We start from the raw sequence: 13,738 nt of genomic DNA, 5'->3' as shown, positions 1-13,738 counted from the left end.
GATCTTGACATTACCTAGCCTTTCCACAGGTTCTATTTCAGCAGGGGTCTCACTGTATTCGCTCATACCATTTACATTTGTGGCAGCCACTCTAAAGCGGTACTTCTGGCTTATTTTCAGACCAGTCACAGTGAATTCGGTGTTTCTTATGGTGGCAGTGCTATGTGCCCGATACCATTGTTCAGTTCCTTCTTCTTTCATTTCAAGGACATAGCCTAATAAATCAACGCCACCGTCATACATGGGCTTTGTCCAAGCCAAGCTTATGCTAGTTCTAGTAGTATCCACAACTCTTGGCGGTGAAGGTGGAGCAGGAGTATCTTTGGAAAGGAAAAAAAAATACACACTTCATGTTACTACAGTGGATCCTTAAAACCTGAATGAATAATCATTTAAACACTTCTGTAGTAGCTATGATTATATATGCTCCTGTACTTGGATTGGGATATAATTTTAACACTGGCTATCTGTTTCAGTACAGTCTGCTCCCAAGGAGCAGATGCGTTTAAGGTGCTGCTGTTTCTTTAGCTTGTGGTATGCAAGAAAGTGATACAATAGAATAATAGGGCTTAGAAGGTTCAGGAGTACACAAAACACTTTGGAGTGGAATGCCCTCCCATCAGATGTCAAAGGAATAAACAACTATAAGACAACTGAAGGCAGTCCTGTTTAGGGAAATTTTTAATGGCGGATGTTTTAATGTATTTTTAACCTTCTGTTGGAAGCCGCCCAGAGTGCCTGGGGAAACCCATCCAGACGGGCGGGGTAGAAATAAATAATAATAATAATAATAATAATAATAATGATAATAATAATAATAATAATAATAATAATAATAATAATAATAATAATTTTTTGAAGGAACTTTCACATGTTATCTCCTTTTTCTCTCTCTTGTAGCCTGTTCCTTAAAATTCATCCCTCGCCTTCCTTGCTGCAGACAAAGTTGCATATGTTTAGGCTGTTCAAGGGGAGGTTGACAGGAGATATGATAGCCATTTTCAAATATCTAAAGGACTGTCACTGGGAAGTGGAGCAAGCTCATTTTCTCCTACTCTGGAGGCTAGGAACCAAACCAATTGGAACAATTTGTCCTGACTAAACACCAGCAAGAACTTTCTGATGGTAAGAGCTGTTCAGTAGTGGAACAGACTCCCTTGGGAGGCGGTGGACTCTCTTTTACTGGAGGTTTTTAGGTGGAGGTTGGATAGCCAACGTTCATGTATGCTTTAGTTGAGATTCCTGCATTGCAGGTTGATGGGCTAGATGACCCTTGGGGTCACTTCCAACTATACAGTTCTATGATTCTATCATTCTAAGGCATCCATCCTGGCAGCATAAAAATGGCTTAAAAATAAACAAGTACGGTATATCCTCTTTGGAGCTGTGGTGAATGGTCCAAACAGCACCACTGGACCTTCTAGATTCAAGGCCTATGCAGTCTTCATATTGTTTAATCTACAAAATTAATGAATATAAATGAATGAACTTACATGATGGGTCTTTGCACAAAACGTACTGCGAAGCATCGCTAGGCTCGCTGTTGCCAGCAGCATTTACCGCAGTGACACGGAACTGATATTCGCTGCCTTCCATTAGACCCGTAATTTTCAGTCTTGTGTCATAAATGATGTAGTCTTTGTTAACGCGGGTCCAGCGTAGACTTTTCTTTTCTCGTTTGTCTACAAGATAGGTGCTGATCTCGTTACCCCCATCCGACTCTGGCTTCAGCCACTGAATAATGACGTGCTCTTTGCCAGCACCCACTGATTCAGGAACACCAGGTGGTGATGGGATAGCTGTAAATATTTATTAAAGGCAGGGAAAAAATTAGGTATTTCACATTTATTGTGTGTAACACAACTTACTTTGTGCCTCCCCCCAAAGGGGGAAGACTTCACAAGGCTAGAGAAGTACTTACTGAATGAATTTCTAGCAATAATGGGTTCTGTTTCAAGTGGAACACCTGGTCCATATTTGTTGACAGCTCTTACACGGAATATATATTCATTATTCTTTATAAGCCTGGTTACTACACATGACAGTGTTGGACATTCAGGTTCAACAATAACCCAGTTCAGTCTGCTTGTCTCGCGTCTCTCTACAATGTAATGAGTAATTTCTGCCCCTCCATCTTCTTGAGGCATCCGCCAAGCCAAGGTACACTTCTCTTCTGTAACTCTGCTTATGGTGATTTTGCCAGCGCATGGACCAGGCGAATCTATTGACAAAGAGTAAAAGGATAATTACTGCAGTGAAAGAAATTCTTTAATCTCAAAATAAAACTTGAAAGGAAAGAAGTTAAATAGCCACAGAAAACTAGCAGTTATGAAATACTCACCAAGCACTTTGACAAGGACAGCAACTTGCTTTGTCCCACTGGCATTTTTAACAGTTAACGTGTATTTTCCAGTATCACTTCGGTCACAGAACTTGATGATTGCAACAGCATGCTTGCTTGTGTATTGCAAAGCGACCTTTTCGCTTGGGTCCAGTTCTCTGTCACCTTTAGACCAAAATACTTTGGGTTCTGGTTTTCCTCCAATCGATGCCTCAAGAACCAGGTCAGATCCAGCCCTAACTGTTACAACATCTCCTTGCAATTTGGCATCTAGTTCAGCTTTAGGTGGTGCTATGAAAAAAAAGAGCAAAAGAAATAAATGTGTATTTTGATCTCTTAAAATATGGACAATTATGACCTAATTTTAAAACCCACGTGAACATCTCTTACAGTATTCATCTTTACAGGCAACAGGGCCAGTAGATTCAGAACCCTTGCTAATTACACCAGCAGCATTCTTTGCCAAAACACGGAATTCGTATTCCTCTCCTTCACTAAGAGCTGTCACGGTAAAGGAGTTTTCAGAGACAATGGTATAGTTGCATTTCAGCCAGCGTCCATCTCCAGCTTCATTGTATGGTTTGCGTTCTACAATATAGCCAACAATTTTGCTTCCACCATCATAAAGTGGGGGAGACCAGGTTAATGACACTGAAGACCTTGTTACATCTGTGACCTCTGGCCTGCCCGGTGGATCTGTAAGAGAACATAATGCAAAAATATCACTCCATTGTTCCTTTAAATAATCATAGGACACACACTTTCTCTCTACCAGTTATACTTACCAACAGGATTTTGGGCCAAGACAGACCTTGAAGCTTCGCTGGCTTTGCTCAGCCCAGCAGCGTTTAATGCATATATTCTGAATTGATACTCCAGACCTTCCACAAGCCCTGTAACTTTGTAGTTACATTCAATACATGGAGATTTGTTTTCCTTCACCCAGAGGATTGTGTTGCGTTCTTTCTTTTCAATCCAGTATCCAACAACTTTGCTGCCGCCATCGTGATACGGTTCTTCCCACCGAATGGACATGGCATTGGCAGAAACAAAATAGACTTCGGGTCTAGTGGGTGGGCTTGGTGGGACTGATGAAAGAAAAAAAGGGAAATACTGTTAAATACTGCTGTGTTTGTTTGGTTTTGGTTTTTTTTTTTTTTTAAAAGAATTAATTTATGCACATCTGTTAAAACAATTATTACTTACCAAATGGATGCTCAGCCACTATCGGTACTGATTCTATTGGCTTGCTGACACCAAATCTGTTTTCTGAGCTTACACGGAAAGTGTATTCCATATATTTAGTGAGGTGAGTTACTTTGATCTGTGTACGTTTGACGCTGGAATTTACCAGTTGCCATGCTGTTGTACCAGATTCACGTTTTTCAACAATATAGTTTGTAATACCAGTGCCACCATCATCTTCAGGCTCCTTCCATGACAACACACAGGATTCGGCTGTCACAGATGATACTTCTATGGGGCGTGTAACTGGACCAGGTCTTCCAATAACAACAACTGTGACAGTGAAAGTTTTCACGCCAGCTGTGTTCTCAAGTGTCAAATAATATTTACCAGAGTCACCTCTCATGCTCTCCTTAACAGTCAGTGTGGTTCTTTCCTTTGTTGTCTTTATAGTCACTCTGTCTGTTTCCTTGAGTCTCATTTCTTCAAGTTTCCATGTTACCTTTGGAACAGGACGTCCACTAATTGGTATGTCAATAGTGAAAGAGCTACCAGCTTTGCAAGTTATAAGTTGCTTAGTTATTCCACTGAGATCTGCAGTTGGCTCAATCTGTGGCTCTTTAATAATAACAGAAGAAAAGGCTTCTCTTGGTTGACTGTAGCCAGCATTATTCCTTGCTTTGACACGGAACTCATATTCATTGTTCTCTATAAGACCTTCAACTGTAAAAGTCAGCTGTTTAGTTTGACCAGCTTCAAGCCAATAGTCAGATCCCTTTTGTTTCATCTCTAGGAGGTATCCAGTGATGCGACTACCACCATCATGATCAGGTTTCAGCCAAGCTAGTATTGCAGATGACTTGGTAGTATCAACAATATCTAATCTCTTAGGTGGAGCAGGCTCTTCTGTGGCTACAACTGGCTCTGTTAATTCACAAGGTTCACCTATTCCATATTCATTTTCTGCTGAAACACGGTAAAAATAGGGCACACCTTCTGCAAGATCTGTGACCTTAGCAATTTGACGAGTACATTTTTCATTGACAACCTGCCAGCTGCGACGGCTTGCTTCTCGCTTCTCCACGACATAATGATGGATGCGAGCACCTCCATCCAAAATAGGAGCATCCCACATTAAAGTGATAGAGCCTCTGGTCACATCCTTAAATGTAATAGGGCCTGGTGGCCCTGGAGTGTCTAGTACTTTAACAGTGAAAGCAACGGATTTCTTACCACTGTTGTTTTCTACAGTCAATATGTATTTGCCAGCATCTGTTCTGTTGCAGTTCTCCACAGTTAATGTACTGAATGAGTCTGTTGTATGTATGTCAGCACGCAGGCTAAGAGACGAATCTGCTTTGGACCATACAGCAGTAGGAACAGGTCTGCCCTTGAAGGCAATAAACAGACGGATAGTTGCACCTGCTCTGACAATATGTGTCTGCTTGAAGCTAGCATCAATATCAAGTTCTGGTGAAGAGAGTCTATCTATTGTTTGCACTGAAGCAGAAACTTCACAGCTTTCTCCTTTGCCTGCACCATTTACAGCACTGACTCGGAATTTGTAGTTTTCGTTTGGTTCTAGATCAACCACAGTGTACTTGGTAGCAATGCAAGTCTCAGCATTGACTTTATGCCATTCTCCTAAATCTGCTTTGCACATTTCGATGATGTAGCCAATGATTTCCAGGCCTCCATCGAAAACAGGCCTGGTCCATTCCAAGCTGACACTTGTCTTCGATGTGTCGGTCACTTTGACAACAGTAGGAGCACTTGGTGGATGAACTGCCTCTCTGCATTTAATCAGCCTTGAGACACCACTCGGTGGCCCAACTCCTGCATTATTTTCCGCCATGACATGGAACTCATATTCATTGCCTTCGGTTAGGCCTGTGACTCTGAACCGTGTCTCAGAAATGGGCCTCTTGCTGGACACTTTAACCCAGAGAATACTTTTCTTTTCTCTTCTCTCCAAGATATATTGGTTAATGTCACTTCCACCATCTGATGCTGGCCTTGTCCATGTAAGTGTAATGCTGTTTCCTGTTACGTTGCTTGGTTCTGGAGTGCCAGGAGCCTCGGGGACAGCTGTAAAATAAAAGAAGCCAGTCAGATAACATCCTCAACAAGGTTGCCAACACTGTAATTTAAGATTTTTCAATTTAATGTAAACTTACTATAATGTGCCTGTGCTACGATTGGATCAGATTCCAGTGGCCTGCCAACACCAAACTTGTTGGCTGCTGAGATACGGAACTGGTATTCATTGCCCTTTATTAATTTGTGTGCCGTGTAGCTGCATGTTTCACAGTGGTCTTCAATCAATGCCCAGGATACTCGGCTGGTCTCACGCTTTTCAATCACGTAATGAGTAATGGCTGCACAGCCATCATTAGCGGGAGCCTCCCACCATAATGACGCCTTCTCTTCAGTAACATTGGTGAATCGTATTGGCCCACCGACTTTTCCTGGGGTATCTGTAACAGTCAATTATCAGTTATTTTTATCTGTTCTTATTTTAATATAGAATGAACAGAATGCTAAATAAAAGTTGCTCAATTTCATATAAGGAAAGTTACCGTGTACTCTTATGGTTATGTCTGCCTGTCTGGTCCCTGATGCATTCTTGGCTTCTATTCTGTATACTCCACGATGTTCCCGGGAAGCATCTCTAACAAACAAGGTGCTATAGCCAATTGCATTGTTTATTTCCATATTCAGCCTCTTGTCAATCTCTTGTCCATCTTTATACCACATCACCTGAGGAACTGGCCGGCCTGTGATGAAAACTTTAAACCTTATGCTTTCCCCAGCTTTCACTGTAAGACCTTCGAAATGTTCGGCACCGAACTCAATATTTGGCGCAACTAAAGAATAAAAAGAAGTAAAATAATGTTCACTTAATGGTCAGCAATGTATTTTCTTACAAAACAATATAAAGAGCTATACTAGTTATTTTATGTCAGAGTGTCACTTAATACTAAATACAAAACTATCAGTATTTATAAGCCAGTCTTCCGCATAATATCAGTTTGTGTGTTTTTTTTAAATTGAGTCACTCAGTTCATGTTTATGATCTTTTGCAGCAGGGATGAGGAAGCCCAGGCTTTCCAGTTAGCCCTCAGGATTCTCCCTAGTCAGTCATCTCCACTCTCCTCAAGTCATAACCCTCTCTGAGGCAGCTTCACACATTCCTCAAGTGCAGGCTTCCTCAACCTCGGCCCTCCAGATATTTTTGGCCTACAACTCCCATGATCCCTAGCTAGCAGGATCAGTGGTCAGGGATGATGGGAATTGTAGTCTCAAAACATCTGGAGGGCCGAGGTTGAGGAAGCCTGCTCAAGTGCTTTTGCATGACTGGAATGTGTCTCTGAAGAGTGATAATACCTCTTGCTTGGCTACATCGAGGATTGATTGATTGATTGATTGATTAACTAATTTCTACATCACTTACTATATTAAAAATAGCTCAAAGTGCTATACAGAAAACTGAAGCAAAAACAGACAACTTAAACAAAATATTACAAAAATACACATCTGTATATGAAAATGTTACATTAATACAAAGATACACACAAACACACAAACAGTCATTTTCCTTCTGAAAGACATGAGAGAGGGAGAGAGAGAGAGAGAGAGAGAGAAAGAGAAAGAGTAAAAGCCTCTAATTTTTGCATGTCTGGAATGTAGCCTACTGAACAAAAGTAAGAGCCACGTCCACTGCTCTGTCCATTTTTGCCTCTGCCCTCCACACCAAGCATGTGTCCCCATGAAGATTATCCATGAGGGACTGTGTGCTTTGGATGGAAAAGGTTGCCTACTCCTGATTTACAGTGTTAGTAGCAATGGACAGTGTTAATCAGTTGCTTAGCAGATAGTGAGATAGTCACCAGAATTCAAAGTCATTCAGTAATACAGCGATTGGCTGTAAATAAAGTGCTGTGGCCGATAAACTTTAGGAGAGTCTACACATAACATGCTTATAAATAAGGCTTACCGGCTTCATCTCTGGTCATGATATAGCCCGAAGACTGAGAAGGAGGGCTGATAGTTCCAACAGCGTTTCTTGCAAGTATTCTGAATTCATACCGATCTCCGGGGCTAAGTCCTGTAGCTGTATACTGGCATTCACTGACATCAATAAAATTGCATCTGACCCAGCGATCACCACTTCCTTGACGTTTCTCAATACTGTAGCCCACAATCTTGCTGCCTCCATCACGCAGAGGTTCTGTCCATTTCAGAGTAATAGTCTCCCTAGTCACATCAATGTAATCAGGGGTGCCAGGTGGATCTGAAAGAAACACAGGTGCATTAATAGTAATATAAATCAGCATAAATTCCAACAGTGTGTTGAGACAGGTGCATTGTATTCAGTGATCAGTCACTTACCTACTGGCGAAACGGCCAAGGCAAATTTGCTTGGGTCACTAGCAGAGCTTAATCCAGCAGAGTTTTCTGCATATACACGGAACTGGTAGTCCAAACCATCCATTAATCCAGTAATTCTGTATTCTCTATTAGATATTGATGACAAATTGACTTTCTGCCACAATATGCTATTTCGTTCTTTCTTTTCAACATGGTATCCAGTAATTTCTGCTCCTCCATCATAGACTGGAGCATCCCAAGATATGGTCATTCCATCAGCTGTCACATTGTAAACAACAGGCTTCCCTGGCGAACCTGGTGGTTTGAACTGGTGTTTTGCTATGACCTCAATGGAGTTTAGTGGTGGACTCACTCCGTATCTGTTTTCTGCGCGGACTCTGAACTGATACTCTGCATCTTTAACAAGGTTGGAAACTTTGAAGGTTGTCCTTGACACACTAGAACAGATCATTTTCCAGTTGGTCTGTGAGGTTTCACGCTTCTCAACGCTGTAGCCAGTGATTTCTCCTCCCCCATCATCTTCAGGAACACCCCATGAAAGAACCATACTATCTGCTCTGATTTCGTCTAGTTTGATGGGTCCCTTGGGCTTAGATGGTGGGCCAAGTGTTATAACTGTGATTGGGAATGACTTCCTGTGAACACCATTATCAAGAATTAAGGTATATTTGCCACCATTTTCTTTTTTCACATTCTTAACGCTTAAAGTTATTTTGTTTTCAGTTTTCTTGAAGCGAACCTGTTCACTTTCTTTAAGAGGAATGTTGTCTTTCAGCCAGCTCATAGTTGGCTTTGGCTTTCCCTTATATGGTATTTCAACATGTACATTATAACCTATTCTCACTGTTACTTGTCCTCCAGGTATATCAGAAAGGTCTGCTTCAGGTGTTATTACATAGTCTTTCACTGTAATGGGTCCAATTACAGAAAAATCACTTCTTCCTTTTTCATTCTTTGCAGAAACTCTGAACTCCATAACAGAAAGCTCCTTAAGTTTTTCAACTTCAAATTCGCATGCTTTACTTGCCCCTGCATATGACCATTCATGTTCATCCTTCAGTTTCTTCTCAATAACGTAATCTGTTATGATACTACCGCCATCAAATTCAGGTTTACTCCACTGTAAAGTGACAGACGTCTTTGTTGAATCTTTCATGGCCAGATCCCGTACAGGTCCAGGGACTTCTGCTGCTTTCACTGGTTCTGAAGTTTCACATGGTTCACCCAATCCATTTTCATTTTCTGCAAGAACACGGAAGAAGTATGGGATCTTCTCTGACAAGTCAGTTATCTTAAATGATGTATTAGAGCACTTGGCTGTAACAGAGGACCATGCTCTCTTGGTGGCATCTCTTTTGTCAATGACATAATTTGTTACTTCAGAACCACCATTGATGAGTGGTGGGTCCCATACCAATGTCACAGTTCCACGAGAAACATGTTTAAGATGAAGTCTCTGGCATGCTGATGGAGTGTCAAGGACTTTAACGTTCACAAATGAGGTTTTGGGTTTTCCAACTCCATTCTCAATTGTGAGGACATATTTTCCTGTGTCATTGCGAGTGACTTGAGGAATACCAAGGAGTGTGGACGATTCTGTGTTCTGAATGCTGTATCTTTCATCAACACCTAGATTTTTGTCACCTTTTCTCCATGTGACAGTTGGAGGTGGTCTTCCTTTGAATGGAATCATTATCTGTACATCTTCACCTGCTTTAGCCACAATGGAGGTTCTAAGAGCAACATCTAGATCAATCTGTGCCTCCTCTGCAAAGAATAAAATAATAATAATAAAATTAAGTTAAAAGAAAAATAATTCATATTTGGGGAAAAGATGAAAATACTGAATATTAAATATAATAATAGAATTTACATACCAAGTATGTCTTTAGCTTGTACAGCTTCTGTCATTTCAATGGGTTCACCTTGTCCAGCATAATTTATAGCAGCTACACGGAAGTAGTAATTGATTCCTGGCTGAAGGTGAGAAACAACATACTCTGTGGTTCGCACTTCTCCTCTTGCACTGACCAGAGTCCATTCTTCTTCTTCCCCTTCTCTCTTTTCAATAGCATAGCTGGTAATTGCACTTCCTCCATCATAGGCTGGTTTAGTCCAGCTAAGTGTGACAGATGTCTTTGTAGTATCCACAACTTTTAGCTTAAGAGGTGGCCCAGGTTTTTCTGAGAAATGCAAGTAACAAAAATGAGACTTGACAATCCTGACAACATATAGCAATAACTTAGAGCAATATATGTCCTTACGCAGTTTCAAGAATGTGTATAATTTGACCTTTGCATTTTTGCACAATCAAATGAAAGGTTTCTTACCTATAGGATCTTCAGCTTTGTAGAAGTCCGATGCATCAGAGAAGGGACCTTGCCCAGCTGCATTCACAGCAGAAACTCTGAACTGATATTCACTGTTTTCTGTTAGTCCCGTCACTTTCTGCCTGGTGTCACGAATGGTTTCTTTAGACACCTTGAACCAGCTTAGACTTTTCTTATCCCGTTTCTCAAGATAATATCCATTTATCTCGCTACCACCATCTACAGTTGGCCTGCTCCAGACTATGGTCATAGACTGTTTAGTTATCATGGAAGCCTCTGGTATACCAGGTTGTCCAGGTGTAACTGCATTTTTATTGAAACAAAAATAACGTTAGGTCAATATAAACTAATAGGTAATCACCTAGAGATAATAAAAAAGGTATTAACGGCCATCTGCTTTAACTTACCAAATGCATTTTTAGCTATGACAGTGTCAGATTCCAGTGGTTCACCAACACCAAATTTGTTTACGCCTCGCACACGGAATATATATTCATTTCCTTTTATGACTTTTGTGGTAGTGACAATGCATTCTTCAAGTTTTTCTGAAACCACAGACCATACCACACGACTCGTCTCACGTTTCTCAACAATGTAATGTGTTACAGCAGCACCTCCATCATCTGCTGGCGGTTGCCACATGAGGGTAATCTTTTCTGCGGTGACAGTCTTGAAATGTATAGGTCCACCTGGTGGTCCTGGTTTATCTGTTTAATATGCAAGAAAATTATATATTTTAAATAGGCAATTATGGATACAGCTAGTTGAATTGACAGAGGAAAACAATATGAAAATGCTCCAAACATACCAAGTATCTGTACCCTAATGGTGGCAGATGCAGAACCCATGGCATTCTTTAATTTCAGTTCGTAACTTCCACTGTTAATACGAGTTGCTTCTTTGATCAGTATAGCTGAAGATTCTGTGGTGTTTTCAATAGATACCTGGGCACTGGTATGTATTTCTTTACCATTGTGGAACCACTCAATTGTAGGCACAGGCTTTCCTGAGATGCCAAGTTTCAGTTTAATTGCTGTGTCTGCTTTGTATTTGACTACTTCTGTATATTCTGGGGGTACATCAATTTCAGGTGCACCTTAATGAAAAAGAAGTGGAATAGAACATATATTAACATTGTTGAAATTCTCAGAAAGATTGATAACAAAGCAGCATTCAGTGCCAAATAATAATTTCCTAGTATCCTCTGATAGTGAAAGGCAAGCTTGAAACTGTACTGTGCTGCCCAGCTAAGGCCCCTGAATTCAAATTAGAATTTCTGTTAACAGTATTTACTTTAAACTGAAACATATAACTGGATATCAGTGTTTATGCATTATTAATTTCTTACCATATGTATCCACGCATGTTATAGGGCCTAAAACATCAGATGGATTGCTAATTGAACCAGCAGCATTCTTAGCAAAAACACGGAATTCATACTGGGAGTTTTGAGTCAATCCTGATACAGTGAAATTAGTCTCAATGACATTGGTGAAGCTTGCTTTTGTCCATCTTCCATTAGGAAGATCACGTTTCTCAACAATATATCCCGTAATTTTGCTGCCACCATCAAAAGCTGGCTGTGTCCAAGAAAGACTGACAAATGTTTTGGAAATATCTTTGACACGAAGGGTTCTTGGCGGCTCTGCAGTATGAAACAGCAACAACAACATTTGGAATTAATGTGTTCATTCAACAATGACTCACCAAATAAATATTTTCTACTAAATTCATTATTTGAAATATGGTTCTTATCCTTTACTACAGACTACATACCACAGGCATCTATAGCAAGAACGGCATCAGATGGATGGCTTGCTTTTCCAATACCAGCTGCATTTTCTGCATACACTCTGAACTCATAAATGAGACCGGCGGTGATATTGGAGGCCTTGAAGTGAGTTGTGCGTATAATCATTTTGTTAGCTTTCTTCCATAAAATACTGTTCCTGTCCTTCATTTCCAAATGGTAGCCAATGACTGCACTGCCTCCATTGGAAACAGGTTCATGCCATCCAACAACGATGCTTTCTCGAGTCACACTGGTGATCCATGGTGTGGAAGGTGGTCCAGGGGGTGCTAAATGAATATTAAGTACAGGTTAATAAATCATAAATACATGCCTGAAAAACTCAGAAAACGAGCAAACAAAAAGTCACTTACTGTAAGGAAGCTTAACAGTTATACATGCGGAGTCAGTATGGTCACTTATGCCAAAGCGATTTTCTGCTTTAATACGGAATTGATATTCTTCTCCTGTTGTAAGTTTCGTGATCTTAATAATGTTTCTAGCAACAGTTGAAGACACTTCAGACCACACAGCAGTGCTTGTTTCTCTTTTCAGTACGATGTAGTTGGTAACTTGACTTCCGCCATCATAACGAGGTGGCTCCCACTTAAGGGTAAGACCTTGTTCAGTGATATCACTTACAACAACAGGACCAACTGGAGGGCCTGGTCTGTCTAGGACAACAATCTTAAGGAAAGATTTAGTAGTTCCACTGGAGTTGGAAGCTGTGATGTCATATCTACCAGAATCAGTAGCCACACTTTCTTTGAGATTAACGATGACACTTTCAGCTGTGGTTTCAGTGTTAAACCTCATCGTTGGTTTGAGAGGAATGCCGTCCCTGGATAAAGTCACCTTTGGCAATGGTCTTCCAGAAATTGGAATCTCTACCTTTAGGTTTGAACCTGCTCTTACATAAACGGTGTGGTTCGGGAAACCTTTCATGTCCACTTCAGGAGATTCTGAAAAAATACATTTGCAAAATGTTAAAAACAATAGTTTTCAAGTGCATTTTCATATGAATTTGTATGAGCTCTATGCTAACTATTCATTATTTATTAATTAAAACTATTTCTATACCACCTTTCATGTAAACATCACAAGGCAGTATACACACACACATTAAAATTACATCAAAACTTAAAGAATAAGTAAAATACCAGTCAACTTTGGATCAAAACAGACATGTTATTATGATCAACTGGTATCGACATGAAGCAAAGGACTGGGAGAATAAAGTTTTTAGCAGATGCCAAATTGCCATCAGTGTCACCGAGGTGATTCCAAGGAGAATGCACCATTTCCACATACCTAGTTGTTCTTTAACTGTAACGGCATGAAGAAGCTCTTTGGGGTCACTTAGACCAGCTTGGTTTTCAGCAAATACTCTAAAGAAGTACTCCGCATTCTCCTTGAGACCCTGGACAATATGATGAGTTGTCTTGACTACAGCACATCTGACCCATTTCTGCTGCCCTTTCTCTAGGGCTTCAACAAGGTAGCCAACAACTCTGCTTCCTCCATCATGTTCTGGCTTCAGCCACACAAGAGATACACTATCTTTAGTAACGTTTGATACTCCCAGTTTTTCGGGTGGACTTGGTTTTTCTGAAAAATAAAGAGAAGATGATCAAGAAATTAATAAATAGAAGATGAATCGAGAGCAAATGTGTCATATACATTCCACTTAATTTTAATGTA

At 40.4% G+C, this 13,738-nt stretch overlaps 1 protein-coding gene across 48 annotated transcripts in view; it reads right to left on the bottom strand.

Moving 5' to 3' along the window:
* The window catches only part of TTN (titin), a 293,526-nt gene that overhangs the window by 17,185 nt on the left and 262,603 nt on the right, over nt 1-13,738 (bottom strand). For all 48 annotated transcript variants that reach the window (XM_081862229.1, XM_081862238.1, XM_081862246.1 and 45 more), the window contains 19 exons: nt 13,349-13,645; nt 12,412-12,999; nt 12,025-12,327; nt 11,597-11,893; nt 11,057-11,344; nt 10,656-10,955; nt 10,249-10,551; nt 9,796-10,101; nt 7,919-9,685; nt 7,524-7,820; nt 6,106-6,393; nt 5,704-6,003; nt 3,548-5,614; nt 3,127-3,429; nt 2,732-3,037; nt 2,342-2,632; nt 1,922-2,221; nt 1,494-1,799; nt 15-320 (listed from right to left, as the gene is read on the bottom strand). In XM_081862229.1, coding sequence (XP_081718355.1) covers nt 15-320; nt 1,494-1,799; nt 1,922-2,221; nt 2,342-2,632; nt 2,732-3,037; nt 3,127-3,429; nt 3,548-5,614; nt 5,704-6,003; nt 6,106-6,393; nt 7,524-7,820; nt 7,919-9,685; nt 9,796-10,101; nt 10,249-10,551; nt 10,656-10,955; nt 11,057-11,344; nt 11,597-11,893; nt 12,025-12,327; nt 12,412-12,999; nt 13,349-13,645 — 9,213 coding nt within the window. The remainder of the gene's footprint in view (nt 1-14; nt 321-1,493; nt 1,800-1,921; nt 2,222-2,341; nt 2,633-2,731; nt 3,038-3,126; nt 3,430-3,547; nt 5,615-5,703; nt 6,004-6,105; nt 6,394-7,523; nt 7,821-7,918; nt 9,686-9,795; nt 10,102-10,248; nt 10,552-10,655; nt 10,956-11,056; nt 11,345-11,596; nt 11,894-12,024; nt 12,328-12,411; nt 13,000-13,348; nt 13,646-13,738) is intronic.

Source organism: Podarcis erhardii (assembly GCF_964252035.2).
Source record: "Podarcis erhardii genome assembly, chromosome: 1".
NCBI lineage: Eukaryota > Metazoa > Chordata > Lepidosauria > Squamata > Lacertidae > Podarcis > Podarcis erhardii.
Note: the sequence above shows the minus strand (reverse complement) of the source record. Positions and strands in the feature narration are given on the sequence as shown.